The sequence below is a fragment of the Lutra lutra genome, chromosome 18, assembly GCF_902655055.1.
Source record: "Lutra lutra chromosome 18, mLutLut1.2, whole genome shotgun sequence".
NCBI lineage: Eukaryota > Metazoa > Chordata > Mammalia > Carnivora > Mustelidae > Lutra > Lutra lutra.
The window spans coordinates 21894974-21914017 of record NC_062295.1 but is presented as its reverse complement, the minus strand read 5'-3'; the positions used below and the strand labels follow the sequence as shown (position 1 = coordinate 21914017).

Here is a 19044-nt window from a genome sequence, read left to right as displayed (position 1 = left end):
GAAGAGGGAAGACAGTGAGCGAGGCTCCCAGATCTGCAGGACACAAAAGAGAGAGCAAAAGACCCATCAGGTGCCTCGCACCAAGAACACGCAGAACCCTGCACCAAAACGTAACACCCTGGGACTTTGGAAACCTGGAGCAAGGGAGACTTTAGAGAGGAGAAGGCAGACGTCCCAGTAGTAACTGAAGCCGGGTGGCCTCGGAGCAGTGCTTTCGTGCTAAAGGGAATGGATTTTCCATCTGGAGCTCTCTGGTCTGCTTTCACGTCGATCCACTGTGAAAATACGGAGGTTTTCACACATTCAGATCTGAAACCGTTCATCTCGCATCTCCCATGTTCCCTTTCAGGAAGCTGCGGGAGGATATAGACCATCAAACAGCAGACTGAAAGAAGAGGCAGGAAAAGCGGAGTCTGGGTCATGGGGGAGACCAGGAAAAACATGGGGAGATGGTGAAGGGAAAACACCGTGATGGGCGCCATGGCAACCCGGCCATACGGGAGCAGGGCGGAAGGGCTCTGGAGGGAAAAATGTCCACGCAAAGGATCAGCTTCCCAGTGAGTGTTTGTTTAGAGAAGGCTGTGGGTTGGCAGAGGGCCTGCATGGGAATTAGTGTCAGGTACACACACAACCAGGGCAGTGGGAAAGCACCAAGTTATTAAGGCCAAAGAAAACCAGAAGGTGTATAAGAAAAAAAGGTTAGAGCCTATATGCTTGACTTTGTGGGCACAGTAAGTAACCTACGGAGGCTGGTTTCGTTACTGCAGCTCAGGAGAGAGTGTGCTGACAGACCGACCATGGCCTGCCTACCCGGTGAGCAGCTTGGTGTGTACTGGAGGTCGGCAGTCATGTCTGGCAAGTGACCGTGAACTGCTGGTCTGAGGGGCTCTGTTTCTTCCTTGACCTTGCTGAACTGATCAGTCACTGCCGGTCCTGCCTGACTTCCCTGTATCGGAGCAAAGTTTGTGAAGGAGATGGTAACAGACAAACATTACTGTACAGGAGAATAAACCAAGGCAGGTGTCCCCAGAGGTCAGGAAAGCCCCCAGAGGGGACCTCACTTTTGAGTCCCTTCAGTGCCAAGGGCACTTGGGACTGGTCGAATGCCTGAGACCCCTCCAGAAAGGTGGCATCAGCCTTTTCAGTAGAAAGAAAACCAGGAAGTACCGCCAGATCCTGTAGCAGGGATGAAAGACCCAGAGGCGTCCTGGGGACTTCTCTGCGTGCTTAATACCGTAATGACCTGTGGGTCTGTTAACTTATTTCCTGATTTATTTTAAGGAAGACATTAAAAATAAACAGATGGAATGATTATATTTTTAAAGTAAAGAGAAACTGAGAAGGAGATGCCCTTAAAGAAACTTTCTCACCTGGCAGGCAGCCACAGAGCAAAGCTCGTCCCAGGCTTGAGGTCCCTGGAAATGTAAGCCTGCCCCTTGCAACTAAGACACCAACCAGAGCGAACTCCATTGTCCGACAGCCCTGGGTCAGAATTCTCATTCTGTCATTTCCTGTTGGGGTGACCTTCTGCAATTTTTGGCCTCTCCCCGCCTCAGCAGAATTATCTGGGGGAATAATGCGACTTTTCAGAGTGTGGTGGGGCTCATAGAAGACCGTGTACGTAGCAGGGGCCACAGACTAGTGAATGGCCACATATAACAATGTGTTTTGCTTGGCTCACAGTGTGTGTTTTCATTGAATTCATTGCTGGGTATTTACAAATCAGAAATTGTCCCTAAAAAGTCGGCCTTTCAACTTCCCCGCAAAAAGTGAAATTAGGCAACGTTAAACTGCATATTTCTTTAATAGCCATCAGCCAGGCAGAGAGATGCTGCCACCTTTCCATAGGCCCATCTTCCCCACCCCCCCAAGGACACCGTGCCTCCTGCTTTGTGTGTCTGCATGGTGAGTGGTCCCCGTTTTTCTTGAAGCCTAGTGTTGGCAAGAGAAGCCCAGAAACCCAAGACTGGCTACTGATGATCGTGATGGCTTTAGCTCCTTACGTGGGCTGAAGTGGGCAGACCCCTAAGACCGTGACCGTCAGACGTTTTAGACTGTCACACACCAGCCCGGTAGAGCCCATTCTGACCGTTCAGGATGCTCATCTCATCCCAGGCTGGTCTTGTTCCCCACCTCCTGCTGCTTGGGCTCATGGGCTAGGTGCCCCTCACTCCCGGCGTGACTCAGGTATTTCTCTATGTGACTCGAGTTTCCAGCTAGGCCGGGAGCTCCTTGAGAGTGGGGGCCCTGCCTGTCACGTACTTTTATCCTTGAGGCCTCTGCAGCGTCTGCTCGGAACAATGGAGGTGCTGAACAAGTGTTTAGCAAATTTAATTTAATTAGGCACCACTTGGTTCCTCTCCTTGTGCGGGACACAAGGGATGAAGGCAGTTTTAGTCTGTTTTGTCTTGTGCCTTGTCTTCCCAATTTACAGAATTAACATAAACCTTCCCTCTAAGGCATTATAGCACAGACAAGACTTAAATAATAAATAAAGATGATGGATTACTTCATGTAAATTTACAGGTGTGCCTGGATATATACGAGTTGTTTCTAAGAGCTGTAAATAAAGAGTTTGGATTTGGGCATATTTCAAGTACATTACAGGAAGCCGCAGTGATCTGCTTTGCAAAAAAGAAAAAAAAAAAAGCCTCGGTTATAAAAACGGTCACCTTGAACTGATCTGTTTTGCAAAATTTGGATTATATTCTTCAAGTGTTTACTAGTCATACTGTGTTTATTCATTTGGGCTGAGAACAAAGGGGAAGAGAAAGAGAAGTTAACTTTGTGATTCTTCTGAAAATGATGGCCAACTGGAAGCAGGTGACAGAAGTTGTGTGCCCTGGGGCCCGTGACGGACGGGCTCAGTCAGCAGCTTGTCCAGCACTGAAAAGGATGAAGAAGGGGTCTGAGCACCTATATTCCCCTGTTTAGGATATAGACTCTTCCCATAGCTATTAATTCATGACCCTTAAAAAGAAAGAACAAATTCAACAAGATTACAGGATACAAGGTTAATATGCAAAAATCAGTTGTATTAACAATGTGAAAACAAAATTAAGAAAGCAATTCTGTAGCATCAAAAAAATAACACACTTGGGAATAATGCATTCAAGCACAAGTATAAAACAGTCTGAGAACTACAGAACAGTGTGGACAAATTTAAGATCTAAGCAGATGGGAACATCCCTTGTTCATGGATCTGGAGATTTATTTATTTTTTTGAGATTTTATTTGGGAGAGAGAGAGAGAGAGCACGAGCGAGGGGAGGAGCAGAGGGAGAAGCAGACTCACCACTGAACAGGGAGCCCCAATGTGGGGCTCGATCCCGGGATCCTGAGACCTGAGCCGAAGGCAGACCCTTAACCGATTGAGCCACACAGGCGCTCTGGATCTGGAGTTTTAATGTAAAGATGGCAGCACTCCCCAAACTGGGAAAATCCCAATTGATGTGTAGACTTCGGCAAGCTAATTCTGAAGTTCACACGGAATTGCAGGGTGCCCAGAAAGTTAGTCTTGAGAAACAAGAATAAAGTATCGTAGGAAGACGTACACTTCTCAGTTTTGAAACTACTGCAGAGCAACAATAGTCAAGCCAGTACGGTACTGGCAGAAGGACAGACCGATCAAGGAGTAGAATTGAGAGTCCAGACGTACACCCACATGCCATGGTCTGCTGGTTTTCAGCAAGGGTGCCAAGACCATCCAACGGAGGAAGAAGCCAGTCACAAAAGGCTATTGATCCATTTGAAGGAAAGCCCAGAGTGGAGAATCTAGAAGTAGATCAGTGAGCGCTTCGGGGCACCCAGGGTGCCAGCTGCAAGGTCTAAGGTGGGGAAGTGTTCAAAATTAGACTGCGGACAGAGACACCTACCCTGGGAATACACCACATCACCACTGGTGTGCACAGTGCACAAGGTGAATGGTGCAGAATGTGGATCGTAACTCAATAAAGCAGTTAAAAATGAACAGCAAGAAACACTTGAAACGGGTGCAGCAAACTCAATTAAGATCATTAAAATGGCACAAAGCGACTTTTGCAAAGTTATGGTGGGATTAAAGTACACAAGCTAAGGAAAAAGAGAAATAAGCCATATCGAGAAGGATTAAAACACAATAAAATAAAGATAAAGGTTTAAAAGAGCTTTGAAACCAGGAGAGTGGAATTAAAAAGAATGAAGATCAGAAACACAAAAAGGATAAAGGGTGAACATAAACGTGAAAAGGATAGAAAAAGATCGTCAGGAGCTGAGTTTAAAGCTTAGAAAATTAGTGGCATGGGGTGGGGGGGGAAGGGCACGGTGGTGGAACCAGTGAAATAGTTAAAATAGCAAGATCTCTCAGTTAAAAGTGGCAAAGTTGATTAAAGGATGCCAGCTCAAAAATGAAGGGTAATTACTCTCAATATTTAAGACAGATAAAAGAAACAGACATTTTAATATGAAAAAAAAAACAAACCCAAAAAACGACAAGAGGCAAGCGCCTAAAAGGTGGAATAAGGAGTAAGATCCTCCGTGGCGTTCATTCCAGACCTTGAGTCAGGTCAAGCTGAGCCCCGAGCAGCCCTCCCACTCGAGAAGGGGCTCAGCACCTGGGGACTGTGACCTTGGTGGGAAATAGTCCTTCCCTTGCGGCTCCTGTGCGCCCATCCCAGCTGTGCTGTGGAAGGCGGAGGCAGGTGGTGAGGGGCCAGAGGACTAGTCTGCAGAGTATGACGGAGGTATGTGGCAATAAGTGTGCCACATACAGGGCTGATGGTGGGGAGGGGCTGGCAAGGTTGCTCTCAAGGCTCGGAAGAGGCGAGGGCAGGGACATGTGAGCGCGTGCCTGGTCACAGAGGGGGCCGGCTGGCCACAGGTTGGCTGGGAGGCCAGTAGAGTGACAGATGTGTCTGTGCCGGGTGCTGCTGCATTCTTAACTGGTGCCTGCTCAGAGCCCTCAAGAAAGGTCCACTGCGGTCCTACCCAGCCCAGCATGGTTTCCACCAGCCCTTTCCTTCAGTGGGTCTCTGAGAACCTCCAGGGACCTAAACGGGTCCATCCCTGACTTAGCCCAAAGGGCTTGGGAGGTGGTTCTTGCCCTGGGTGTTCACTGGGGGCTCTGGAACTCGTCACCGGCTAAGAGCATTTTCCCGGTGTCCAAAGCTTGCAAGCCCTCTTCTATGGACGTGGTTTGTCAGCCCCCTTGTCACCTTGCTCGGTTAGCACAGGGAACTTGGGCTCCATTGACTTATCTTGGGCCATGAGAAAGAGGAAGGCACCAGGGGACATTCTTCCCTTCTGTTGTCCCATTTGTGGACCGTCTTGGAGCCCAGGGAGAGGTGGAAAAGCCATCCATAGATTATGCCAGGCTCTGTGCCAAGTGTTAGTGTTTGATTCGGATCCTTTTTGGCCACCCCATCATGTGGGTGCTTTTCTTTTCCTTCCCTCCACTGATGATAAAACCAACGTACAGATCCCTTGCCTCAGGTTGTAGAACGAGGAAGAGCCAGTGTGGAGGTTTGAGCACAGAATGTGTGAGTCTCTAACAAGGGCCCTTGGCTACCTCCCTGAGAGAGGGCAGGGGCTGAACTCATGGGCCGTGGGGGCTGGTGGGTGAGTACCTGGGGCCAGAACAGTGGCAGGGGCTGAAGACAGGGCCAGCCTAGGACAGCCCTCCAGGGCAGGAGAGTCGGAAGATGTGGGCTCCCCCTGCCGGTCTTCTCTCCAGTCCATCTCCCACATCCACCGCAGAAATAACCAAAACGTGCCTACAGAATAAAGGCAAACAGGGCTACAAAATAAAAAATACCGAGAGGCATTGCTTGGCCTCTAGACCTCACACAGTCAGCCTTCCCATTCATCCCTGCCCTTCTGCCACCCTTCACCCGCGTCTGCCTCGACAGTTCTGGGTGCCCTCTACATCCGCCTCTGGGGTCTTCCCTCTCGCCTTCCCCTGCCTAGCTCCACTTGTCGCCTCATTTCCCAGCACTCCTGGCTCCTTTCCCTGTAATCACGGAGTGGGTAGTGTGCTTAGTTTGTGAGGCTGAGCCCCTTACCTGCATTCACTCCCCAGGTCCTTCCCAGCAGGTGAGTTCAGCCACACTGTTAGGATTATGTCCATTTTACAGAGGAAAAGACTGAGGCTCCAAATGCTTACCCCGACGCGGGGCTCCATCTCAGCCCAGAGATCATGACCTAAGCAAACCAACTGTGCCACCCAGGGGTCCCCAGAGCCCAGATTTCTAACCAGTTCTATCACTCTGGTGTCTGGGCTGCAGCAGCCTCCCTCATTAGGAGTGCAGCCCTGGATTCTGTGTCCAGCAGTTACCCAGAGCCCTTACCTCCTTAGATTGTCCCATGGGCTGGTTTCTTGTTCCAGTTTCCAGACACCTGAATGACACCCTAGCACTGAAAACCCCAGGCCCATCTAGGGGTGTGTGGGGGGTGGGTAGCAGGACGGGAGTAAAACTTAATTTACATAACCTCTCCCTGGCTCACCAGTAGGACTGTCCCTTCATGGGTGACTTCAAGAGCAAATCTGGCATGGTGCTCATTTGTTTCATCCTGTTTTTGTTTTCTCCTGGGTTCATCACATTGAGAGCACCAGTCAGCTAGGTGGCCAGGTGAGATCTTGGCTGGAAATGTGAGAAACACAGGCTGTTGGTCCCACTTTATGTCCGCTCAGGATTTCCCTTTACGGAGAATGGTGTTTTCCGATAGAAACTAGACGTTGCAAGCCCAGACAGGTTGCCCAGCATTGGAGAAGGGCCAGTTTCTAGGTCCAGGACATCCATTAGGCCACATGAACCCTCTGAACCTGTTTTCCTTTCTCGTAAGTCAGCAGGTGTCATATGCAGAATCCGCACAGTGATTAAAATAGCTTCTGAAATCACCTGCCACACCCTGGGTTTTCAGGAAGGATTCACCCCTTCCCTTATTTCTGGCTCTTCAGTGCATCGAAATGAAGCCATTCTTCCTTCATGCCACAGCGAGCCCATCCTGGATCTTTGGCACAACAGAACCGTGTGCTTGATTTGTGTGGAACCACGGACATTAGTGCGCACTTCTACCTTTAAAACGCTTGAGTGCAGTGATCTGGCTGGTTCTGTCTTGCCTTTTGTTCTGGGAAGTAAGCCCTGTGCCCAGGCATCCGTGGGTGCCATTAACAGGCCTGTGACTCCTCCGGGAAGCGTGGCTGGTCGCCAGAGTGGGCGTTCGGACAGACCCATGGACTCTGTTTGCCCTGTGGGTGTGTGCTGCCTGGGGTCTCGCTCCGGCCCCTTCTGCTTCGGCTTTTGCTGACTTGCGGTCTGGAACAGTCTCCTTTAAATTGTCTTAAAAATAGCCAAATAGGAGCCGAAGGGATCCCAAGAATAAAAATTGGAATTCTGGGGCTGGTAAACCTCCAGAGCCACGGGAAAGGTATGGAAGGCTGGCGAAACTCATTCCCAGTGGCTCCTTGGAGCCATGAGCCACAGACTACCCGGTGTTGCCTCCTCCACCAGCCTCAGGTCTTAACAATTCTCCCTATAACCCCACGAGGCTAGACATTCTCCTTAGCTTGGTTTAAATGATGGGGGTTTCCTTGTCTGAAGGCTCTAGGAGAAAGTCGGTGCTGTTGGGACTCGTGGCAGGGAAATTTACCTTGCTGTGTGGGATGGACAGAGCTGCACACCCATGGCCCCTAACCCCCCTAGCAGCCATCCTGCCAGGATGCATCCTGCCTGGCCTTCTGTGAGCACAGCGGCCGCGTGCTGAGCCCAGTCTGAGTGGCTTGAGCCAAACCCTCCATTGAAAGTATGCTGGAGACTCGCCTGTGCAGTGGGGTTTCTGGGGGTCCCCAGCTTTGGACTGTGCAATCTAAGGGTCATTTCACGTAAGGCCTGTGATGCGGCAGGTACCCGCTGCTCTGGCCAGCTGACTGCTCTGTGCCGGCCTCTGCATGGGCGTCTTCTCTGGGCATGGGATGGAGAACACCGGCCTCTCATTTTGTTAAGTGGAATGCAAGGAGCTCTGCTCAGTCACTTCCCCAGAGTCTCCGAAATGAGTGGTTGTAGAGCTGAGATGCCCTGTGTCCATCCCGTGTCTGCCTGACCCTGGAGCCCCACTTCCTCCCAATGCTCCCCTGAAGGTCCGGCCATCCTGGCAGGCAGCAGAGGCAGCGGCGGGGCCGTTGGGACGAGGCCATGCTGAGGCTGTGACTGGGGACAGGCATCGCGTGCTGTCGGAGCAGAGCTCAGGTGCCGACCTGATGCTGCTATGAGGAGCAGAAGCTGGGAAGGCCAAGAGGGGCTTCCTTCCTTGCCCTTCTGACCCACGAGTTTGTCGTGGCCGTTCGCCGTCACCCCCTGTGCTGATTGATGTCCGCATCACCCTGTGTATCTCTCCTTGGCCAGTTCAGCTCGTAAGGAAGCTAAAACGGGGTGGGAGAAAGAACGCCTGGCTGTTGGTGAGGTGTGCCGGTCTGTGTCCCCTATGTGCTGCCCTGGGCCACCGCCCCCAAAGAAGCCAGCGTCCCCAGCCCCAGGTCACCCGCTGTGCTCAGTCACACGATGCCTCTGCGTTAGGGGCCGTATGTTGTCCATGGTTGGGGACCTGGGCTCGGGAGACAGACAGCCTGGTAAATCCCATCTTCTCCCTTGCTAAGGAGCGGGAGTTGGGGCAAATGCCTTCGCTCCCGGTGACCTCAAGCGGGAAACGGGATGGTAGCGGCCCCCTGCTCGGGCTGCGGGGAGGACCAGCTTGTATGAAACACACGGAGAGCTTCAAGCTGTGTCCGGCACGCTGCGTGTGTTCAAGCGATGGGAATAGTTTTAACATTGGGAGCGGGCCGTCACTCTAGGAGCATTGTCTGAGAGGCAAGAGGGGCACCTGGGGGCTGAGAGGCCTGGGAGGGCCTTGGGTAGAGAACAGCGGGGGAAGACCGAGTGGGGAATGACTTGGTGGTCGGTGTTCTGCCTGTGTGCTGGGTGTGCTCATTCCTAGGAGGAAATACCAGTGAAACATCCAATCCTGTGGTCACTTGAGCCTTGAAATAATTTTCACCCACACAGACAGGCCCAAGTCTCCCCCTCATCACCATGCCTCCCCTCCCCATTCCTTTAGGCTTCCATCTGAAGAGGGAGAGAGCAGGGCCGGAGCCCCAAGCAAAGGGCAGAGCCCTGGGAAGCAGGAAAACCTGAGAGGGCCTGGCAGGCGTGGAGGGAGCAAAGGCTTGAGGAAGCCAGTGCTGTGACGTCATGTTTCTTCTCTTGAAAAATCACAAACGGGGGGGATTTGCTATCACCGCGAGGAGTGCAGGCAAATCAGCACCAGACCGGTGCCTGAGGCTTCCCACACTTCTGTGACCATTTTCCCCAGGCCTGCCTTCTAGGAGGGTTCTGGTGGATCGGCCTTGGCCGGACCCTGCTCCGAGGGTAAGTCTGATGAGTTCGGGGCCCTGAGATGCATTGCTGTTTGTGAATTTCACCTGCAGTCCGCATGCTCTGCCCCCCATGAGACTCCCATTCCCCACTTGGGGTGTCGTACCTGACCTTGCTCAGAGGTCAGTCTGCAATGCTCGGTGTGAGCATTTCCCATCCACGGGAAGGCCCTCGAGGCCACAGCTCCTGCACAAGATGGCTGGGAAACAGAGACCAGCTTTATTGTGCCCCCACTTGGCACTGGTACCTGGATTATACCCCTCGGTGTCCGGGTGGAGAAACTGTCAGCATCCCCGTGCTAACAGTTACTGCAGACTTAGTGACTACAAATGACCCAGCTTTATGATTTCAGAGTTGCAGAAGTCTGAGATGGGTGTCCTAGGGCTAAACCCTTGATATCGGCAGGGCTTTACTCCTTCAGCAGGCTCTCCAGAGAGAACCCGCTTCCTGTCCATTTCCGGTCTCTACAAGGCCCCTGCCTGCCTTGGCCCCTGCTCTCTCCCTCTTCAAAGCCAGCGGCCTGGCATCCTCCACTCTCGCTCTGATCCTCCTGCCTCTCTCTCTGAGGACTCTGACGTTGGTCCACCCGGATTCTCCGGACTAAGACCACCCCCACAGCGAAAAGCCTTAACTCACTCATGCCCACAAGTCCCTCTTGCCATACAGGGTCACGTTTTCACAGGTTCCAGGTAGCAGGGCATGGCCACCCTCCAGGGGCCCTTCTGCCCCCGCACTCCTCTGTCCTAGGACCTCCTGGTGCAGGATCATTTCTTCCACAGTGGAGACCTGTGACCCTGCCTGAGTACCTTTGCCCCCGCTGCTTACAAGCTCTAGAGAGTGTGGGCAAGTCATGTCATCCTCTGTACCTCAGTTTCCCTGTCTGTAAAATGCCTCCTGAGACTGTCAGGATCACACGAGTGAGTTCATAACCAGCAAAGTGTTGAGATGTTTTTGCTCTTCCTTGCAACTTCTCTCGGTATAGCCATGGCCCAAGCTGGCTACTTTTCTCGCATGGTGTTTGTGTGGGTTGGGTGTGGCACACCGTGCGTGTCTGAAGGGCCGCGCTGGCCCACACCCCACCACTCAGTCCCTCATTGTTTGTGTGGTTCCAGAAAGCTAGCGCACAGTGTTGTGTGGACCTCTTCGGGCTGGCAGCTTTTGCTTCCTTCTGGAGTTTTCTTGGGATAAATTCCCACTCTTGGCATCATTGGTGAAAGCCTTCCAGCAGTGCCCTCAGAGGGTTCTAGAACGCATCCACGGTGCTGCTGCAACTTACTGGCAGTGGGTCTCCCCTTTCAGCAATGCTGTTTGTGTGCCGGGTGCCCGTGCTGGGTAGCTGGCGTGGACAGGCAGACTTCCCCGTCTCACAGAGCTTGTCTCGAGCAGGAGAAGTCCGCTGTTTGCTTAATAGGACTGACACAGCATCGCATTATTCCTCTTATTTGCATTTCCTTGTTTACTAATTACAGGGAATAAAAAACGGTTCTATGGAGGACACATTCAGGTCTCGTGCCCCAGGACGTGCTATTTTCAATATTCTGAACTTGGTCCTTTCTCTGGGTCTCTGTCTCAGCTGTGCCCCCTACCCCCTACCCCTTGCCCCCCCCCCCGCCGCCACCCGCAGTGTTCTGCTCTTTGCTGGAAACCATGCCGTGTTGCGTTCCTAGGGACAGACGTCATGGTGCGCTGCCTCAGGCTGCTGAAGGAATTCAAACGGAAGGTTGAGGACGACCATGACCAGGACGACGATGAGGACGAGGAGGTCATCTCCAAGGGAGTGCCCCCGGTGGACATTGTGTACGAGCGGGACATGCTCACGCAGACCTACGAACTCAGTAGGTCCCCCGCGCGCGTGCCTGCTGGCATGTCGGTCCCGCGCACCGCAGACCAGGGCTCACGAAGAAGAGGGCGTGCCGTTGAGACTGGGCGGCGGCAGGGGAGTCCAGTGGTTCCCCGGAAGGGTCAGGCTTTGGGTCAGATCTGAGTGTGAGTAGTTGCTCTGTAGGATGGCAGCAAGGTCCCGAGCCTCCGTTCCCACATCCGTGCTCTGGGGATGCTCTGCACCCAGCCCGTGAGTGGGGCTGAGGAGGAGCAGAAATAGGACGTCAGAACAGGGCCCTCCGTGGAAGGCACGAAGAAGCTGAGCCCTTAATACTACAACACAGACATTCAAGAGCTAGCTTGCGTCTCCTGAGATCTATCCAGACTTACTGCAGGCTCGGAGGCTGGTGAGGAGTGGGGAGAAAAGCATCTCTCCCCGCTCCTCGCCCTTCCCCTGGATTCCCTAGAATCCGCTGAAGACACCAGTGACCCAGAGCCGTAGACGGGGTGGCCCCGGGTCCCCGTGGGGAGGAGGGCAGGGGAGGAGGCACAGTGGCCACAGAATGCAAGTTGGCAGCCAGTACAAAGCAATGCTGGGGAATCAGCACAGACATTCTGAGGGGCTTTTTGGCACTTTTTTTAATCAACTCTTAATATCTCTCCAAATGGGTTCCTCAGAACACGTTTTGGGAAAAGCTATCCTCAACCTTCCTATGCCAACATTGAGCAGGTTACTGGTTCGATATAGTGACACATCCTAGTCCCCTCTTTTGATTTTTTTTTTGGAAGAAAGCGTAAGTGTGCCCTTGGCTGGGTGGGGGGAGAAGAGGCAGAGGGAGAGGGAGAATCTCAAGCAGGCTCCATGCCCGGCGTGGACCCCAAAGTGGGGCTCCAATCTCACGACCCTGAGATCATGACTGGAGCCGAAATCAAGAGTCCGCTGCTCAACTGACTGAGCCGCCCAGGCGCCCCTCCCTTTCATCCTGATGTTTATTTTTGTGCAAGTTCAAGGCTGCACGCCCTCCTTTGTCCAGATGGCTCGTACCTGGCAGCCTCAGGTGCCCGCCGTAGGAGGATATAAAGGGGCAACTATTTCTGAACACAGACCTTTGCCAGCAAGCCTGCCGTGTGGTTCATGTACTTTACCGGGGCCGGGTGGGGGGTGGGGGGCGGCGCACCTGCCCTCATGCCTGCCAGGCTCCGTTGTGGAGTTCCCAGTCCCAGAGCCACTGAGTAGATTTCGGAGGCACAGACAGTGACAGCATGTAGCAGGGCAGGAGCTGACAAAGTAGACGGAGCAGATGATAAAGCACAGTCGCGGGCTGCTCACTTACCGCGGGTCCCGCAGCACTCTGCCCCCCTCCACCCCCACTGGCGTTACGGGACACTGCTGGCTGTGGTGTTCGGAATGCATCTGAGTCTGCCCAGAAGGCCAGGGAAATGGAAAAAGTTCTTAATTAAAAACAATTAAAAAAAAAAAAAAAAAAAGAATCCGTTTCACGGATCTGGAAAAGTCCATGTGAAAGAGTGAGCTCCCTGTTGCCGGGCAAAAGCGAGGTCGCCCGGAGCCAAGTGCACCTACAGCCGGACACTTGGCATTTGTGGCTCTAAGGGGGGGAGGCTGCACTGAAGCATTTTGGAAGGAGGGCTCAGAGGCTCTTGGCAGGGGAGGGAGAGAGGGGACATAGACTTTATTCTGCATGTTGGTTCAGCACTTGGACGAGTCTGTGCTTCCCGAGGTGGCGGGAGCGGACTTGGCCTTGTGTGGGTGGGCGCCCTCGCAGAGCCTGCAGCTCACGCATTTTCATTTCCCACAGTTGAGCGCAGAGGCACGAAAGGCATTTCCCAAGCTGAAATCCGAGTGGCTATGAACGTGGGAAAGCTGGAAGCCAGAATGCTGTGTCGTCTTCTTCAGAGGTTCAAGGTTGTCAAGGTAACATGGCGAGTCACGTGTCCGCTTCATTGTGTCTGGTCGCAGGCGGGGTGTGCTAGCCCAGGGCTGTCTCAGCCCGTCTCAGCTGCAGGTGGCTGTCTGCAGGCCACTCCCTGACACTGGTTGGTGTCGGTTTCCCATTTTAAAAACAGAATGAGCCTTCAGCCCTGAAAAGTCAGGAGGAGACTGGCCGTGTAGGGGCCATAGCCGTGTGGGGGCTCCCAGGAGGCTGGCTAACCTCTTAAAGCCCCTTCAGTCAAAGCAGGTGCTGTCCAGGAGCCCTGGCCCCCACTCAGGCCACCCTCTGTCTCGCCATCTGCCTGGCTCCTAGGAGCAGTAGGTTGACCGACTGTATGCGTCTGCTGCTCCCCTTTAGGAATTCGTGCCCGCACTCCAGCCCTTATCATTCCCTCTCTTCTTGCCAATATTTGGACCGATTTGCTGGGAGGCATGATTACAGTCGAGCTGATGATTGCAGAGTGCGTGACGTGTGCCTCGGCATGAGCTTGGCATATAGATGATGTTGCTCTTCCTACCGTTAAGGGCCCTGGGGAGCCCCTTTTCCCCTGTTCTGGAAGATAAGAATGAGTGTGGGTAGGGGATAGCCTCGTTCTCCATCCCCAAGGCAGGGAACACATGGAACTGGTGACCTCCAGTCCATGACAACATTTCTGAACCCTTGAACCCTACATAGCTAACACTCACTGCTCCCAAACCATCTCCTGTGGGCCTAGTCCTGTGCCGGGCACTGGGGAGGTAGGGAGGGCCAAATTAGGACCCTGCCCTCAGGGAGCTCATGGTCCCATAGAGCAGACGCACGTCCAGGATGGCAGTGGGGAAAACCATCTCCAACAGGCCTGTGGAAGCAGCAGCTGAGAGATGCCCAGGCAGGAAGACAGGGAGGGAACATCGTGGGGCCAATGCGGGGCCCCAGGGGTGACAGAGCAGGTGCAGGAAAGATCAGGAAACAGCCCTTGCAGCCCCTAGCTCACCCACGTGCGTGAGTATTGTCGCTCCCTCCAGATGTGACCGAACACATCTCATCCCTTCCAGGGGTTCATGGAAGATGAAGGGCGTCAGCGGACCACCAAGTACATCTCCTGCGTGTTTGCAGAAGAGAGCGATCTGAGCCGACAGTACAAAAGGGAGAAAGCCCGGAGCCAGCTACTAACCACTGTGAGCCTGGCCTCGGTGCAGGAGGAGTCACTCGTGCCTGAAGGGGAGGACACCTTCCTCTCCGAGTCTGATAGCGAGGAAGAGGGCAGCAGCAAGAGGAAAGGCAGAGGATCCCAGAGTGACGGGAAGTCCTGCTCGAACGCCAGTCTCGGGGCCCAGCCTCATCACTCTGCCTCGGCGAAGGGTAAGGGGGTGCCCTCGGGGTTGGGGGGAGGGCGGGCAAGGCTGGGGGACACGTGTGCCCTCCATCTGAGCTGCTGGCGATCTTCAGAAAACAGCCCGTTCAGTTTAGTGGACACCCGAGGATCTCCTTGGTACCGTCCTAACTGGGGACCTGTTGGTGTCACGTGATCTCGTAATCCCTAAGTTTGGAGGAGACGATCACATAGTCTGTCTCCTGGCTGCTTTCGAGTCAGTTCTCCTTAGCCAATATTCAATTTCTCTGTTGTGTTTTCACTAGTAAAGGGATGGGATCCACTCAGCTTCCTCTGTCCCCTTCCTCCAGCCATCTGAGGCCCCCTCAAGTTTTTAGTTCAGTTAGAACTTTTGGAAATACATGCAGGGTGGAGTCTGGCATCCAGCTGAGCAGGGTTGTGGGGCAGCGGGGAGGCATGTACCCGAGTCCTCCAGCCATCCCCATGGAATCCTGGGCCTGCGGGGGGCTGGTCCAGCTGCCGAGCAGAAGTGCCCTTCTCTCTGTCCCTCGATGGGGCCACATTTCAGTCGTGCTCCCCACCACCCCTCCACTGCAGGTGGCTGGAAAGTCGGAAACCTTCACCCCCCGAAGAAGCAGCTGCCTTCCTCCCTAGGAGCGGCTGAGGAGCAACCCTGCCAGAGCTCTGCGAGCCGGGACAGCCTTCAGGACACCAGCTCCTCCTCAGACCCTGGCGTGTCCTTCAGCTCCCGCAGCATGAAGAACAGCAGCGGCGACATAACTGTGATCGAAGAGGTCAGGCACGAAAACCCAAAGGTGAGTGCTCATGGTGGGAAGCGCCAGGGGCAGGTGGACCTTGGCCTTCCCAGTTCTCAACAACAGCAGAATCAGTAATGATAAGAGCACTGCGTGTTGGGCAATCGCCTGGTGCGCATCCACACACTACCTCTTCGCCTGGCCAGAAAGCTGGCACTGTTGTTTACACAGCCTTTTCGTTTCCAACAACTTACTCTTTTTACTTAAATTTATTTTGGAAGGAAAATTTGTTTAGATCAGCAGTTCTTCCTGCTCTCGGCCGGTTTAGCCTCCCAGGGGACATCTGACATGTCCGGACAAGGCATTTTTGCTGGTCACAGCTGGGGGAGTAGGGGCCCCCGGCGTCTGGTAGGTGAGGCCAGGGACTGCTGCTTAATCTCCTAGAATGTGCGAGGACAGCCCACAGGAGAGACTTACCCAGCCCCAGACGTCAGCAATGCCGGCGCTGAGAAGCCCTGCCTTAGCTGGAAGGCCAGTATCACTGGCCGTGAGAGGAAGGTAATTATAAAATAGATAAAGGAAAACCGAAACTGTTCAGTACGTTCTGGCCAGATGCTGTTGGGGGTCGCGGCTTTAAGGACGCGGTAGAATCAAATGCTTTTCATCAGCGTAATTAGAAGGATTAAAAAGGCAGTTGACACAGGAGCGCTGCTCTCGTGATGTGATTCAGTTCACCTTAGGCCGTCCTTTGTCACTTGAACGTGCCTTGGATCCCGCCAGTGGCGCCTCCCAGCTTCAGCAGCACAGCGTCAGGACGAGGCAGCCCGCACTGGGCATGGCTGGGATCGGGGTGGCTTTCAAGGCTGTTCTGCTCTTTTGCTGAGGCCTCATGACACTCCGTGAGGTCGATGTTGGGTCTCGGCCAGGATGAGACCCGGGAGGCCCCTGGGGAGTGAGTGACTTGCCTGCTTGATGGATGCAAAGTAGGGACCAGGACCCACGTGTGTGCAGCTCCCCCCTTGCTTCTCCCTTGCTGGCATGGAGGCCTTTGCTTTTGGTACAAGCCTTACAGCAGAAGCGATGGAGCGTGGGGTTGCAAAGGTTTTCTGTGGATTTTTCTAGAAACTCGTAGCCCTTTCCTCATCTTTCGATGGCATAACTTCTCAAGTCCCGGTAGGGACTGTGTTGCACTGAAGAAATCTGCCAGCAGGTGGATGCCAGCAGGTTCTGGAGGGTCTGCCTTGCTCCCCGCTCCCCCACCCCCACCCCCTTGGCACCTTCTGCTCAGGCTCACATGTCTCCAGTGCACGCACGCTTCCTCCAGGTCCTAGAATTCCTCTGCTTGCCACCTGGCTCAGCTCTTTCTCTGCCTCTTAGGAATCCGCTCCCCAAGTAACAGAAGAACGCTGTCCTTCTTTCTGCCGTGTGCTGAGAAGAGGGCATGAAGGCCGTATCTGGAAGACTGTTGGCCAAGCATGTCTTCGCCTTGCCCTCCAGCAGCCAATCCCCCGCCCTGGCAGTGGCCATGCTGCTCATGCGGCTCCCCTCCAGAATGTTCGCTTCGGTGCGAGAGAGCCCAGAGGTCTCTCTCCCGAAACTCTTCTTGAATCTTGAACCCTTTGGAGCTGGTCCCCCTTCAGGAAAGAACCGTGCCTCTCCTGAAGCCCCAGCCCTCGGCAAGGAAGTGATCTGGGGCTGGCTGTTCTCACTCTCCGGAAAGCGCCGCTATGAGTGAGGAGGGTGTCCGGCGCAGGGGGCCCTGGGCCACCGTGGGGTGCTCATTCATGCCAAGTGATGTGCAGGAAATCTGCTGGAGTCAGGATTTCCCCTCCTTCCTGGGACACGCAGGGGCTTGAACAAATCTGCCCCAAGGGCACATGGAACGAGTTCACGGAAACTCTTAGAAGACAGGAGCCATGAAGAGAACCGTGGGCATTTTGGCAGGAAGGGGACAGAGCTCTTTTCTTCTCCCCTTGTCTTTCCTTGGCACACATCCTAACGTACTAGGGGCAACTGCATGAACCCAGCCCACCCCTGCTTCTGTCCAATATTCCCAGAGACACATGGTCCTCTTGACTCTTCCTTCCTGAAACGTGGGCATAGAAACTGCCTAAAGAGGCAAAGCACACGCACGGGGATGGCGTCTGGCCCCCGACCGCACTGAGCCCGTTGTGTTCTCACTCTCTCGGTCCCTGTTCTAGGAAAGCGGCGGTTCTCAGAAGACGGGGAAGCATGGCCCGGGCCAAGACAAACCCCACGAAACTTACCGGCTGCTCAAACGCAGGAACCTGATCATAGAAGCCGTCACCAACCTGCGCTTAATCGAGAGCTTGTTCACGTAAGGGGCCGTCCGTCCGTCTCTCTGTGCTCACGGTGTATCTCAGGCCAGCTGGCTGTCACAAGTCATGGAAATGACTGAGCGGCTTCTGAGTCAGAAGATTCCCCTAGCTGCCCCGTGTAGGAGGGAAGGCTTAGCACTTGTTCTGGTGATTCGGAAAGTGTAGACACTGAGGAACGTTGAGGCCCTAGACGCGGGGAGGTTGAGGGAGCGAGAAGTGGAAGGTGAGGGGAGGTGCAGGGCCCTTCTCTTTCCTTAGAGAAGAAACTTGGACAACTAATAACATCAGCTTACTAACTGTTCTTAGTTCTGCGTGGAGCGTTTGGCTCAGATACAGTTGGATGTGAAAGCAGAAATAGAGATATAGGTAGAGCATGTGTGTCTGGGCTGGCTCTGTGCGTGTAGGGCCTCCTGCCCCGTGGGGCTCCTTCTAACCCACCATCACCACCGCTTCCTGGCCACATCTGGCTTCTGAGGCACCAGCATCAGAGCCGCTCGATTAGAAGGAGCCTTGCGCTTGGCCAGTGGGCCTCATCCTAATTCTCTAACTGAGGCCTGGGGAGACTGTGTGCAGACAATCTCCCTAGGCCTCAGTTAGAGAGACAGTGCTGCCCTCAGTGCCATGAGAGGTTCGGCTGGGCCTTCCTCACGTCCTGCTGGCCCTGCCGTTCAGTAATCCGTGACCTGGAAATGTCCCTGCAGTCCCTTGGTAAGATCTAGAGTGGGGGCTGCACAAGGAGAGGAATCAGAAAGAGCTGCGGACCCTCCAGTCGGACCTGAGTGTCGACTGCAGGAGCCTGGTCCACCTGTCTGGGAGTTAAATGAGCATGGAGACAGGGTGAAGACAGATCTCCATTACGGCATTCAGGGTCCCCCCCCGCCCCCTCAAGTCCTCAGGAATCACGAGCTCCCGTTAGCTCCCCCAGGGAAGGCTCAGCACGGGAAGCTGCTGTGAGTGCTGGCTTCTCTTGAGCCGCCTTGTGATGAGATTGTTGGGAATACTAACCTCTTCTTGTGTGACACCCCAGGATCCAGAAAATGATCATGGATCAGGAGAAGCAAGAAGGCGTGTCCACCAAGTGCTGTAAGAAGTCCATCGTCCGCCTGGTGCGCAACCTGTCCGAGGAGGGCCTCCTGAGGCTGTACCGTACCACGGTCATCCAGGACGGCATCAAGAAGAAGGTGCAGGCTCCCTCGGCGCCCCCCACGCCGGCCTCCTGCTCTTGGAGGCTTCCTCGTCTGGCTCCTCTTGCCCTCGTCTGATTTCACTTGTTCCACTGCTGCCAGTAACTCAGTTGCACATTGTGCCTCCTCATCTGGGGAGCAGGGGCCTTGCCGGCTTCCTGAGGAGGCTGGAAACGCAAAGGCAGGATAATGTGCTTGGATCTTGGGGCAGCGTGTGTGGGCCTGAGAGCAGGTGTCCGGCGCCCAGGCCCACCCTGAGTGACACATCAGAGTCTGGC

The 19044-nt window shown here is 54.1% G+C and overlaps 1 protein-coding gene across 3 annotated transcripts in view; it reads left to right on the top strand.

The window, feature by feature from the left end:
• The window catches only part of GTF3C1 (general transcription factor IIIC subunit 1), a 69505-nt gene that overhangs the window by 17456 nt on the left and 33005 nt on the right, over window positions 1–19044 (top strand). For 2 of the 3 annotated variants that reach the window (XM_047714378.1, XM_047714377.1), the window contains exons 7-13: window positions 11071–11238; window positions 13042–13157; window positions 14211–14517; window positions 15086–15303; window positions 15688–15801; window positions 17445–17581; window positions 18610–18763. In XM_047714378.1, coding sequence (XP_047570334.1) covers window positions 11071–11238; window positions 13042–13157; window positions 14211–14517; window positions 15086–15303; window positions 15688–15801; window positions 17445–17581; window positions 18610–18763 — 1214 coding nt within the window. The remainder of the gene's footprint in view (window positions 1–11070; window positions 11239–13041; window positions 13158–14210; window positions 14518–15085; window positions 15304–15687; window positions 15802–17444; window positions 17582–18609; window positions 18764–19044) is intronic. The other variant, XM_047714379.1, reaches the window with a different exon arrangement.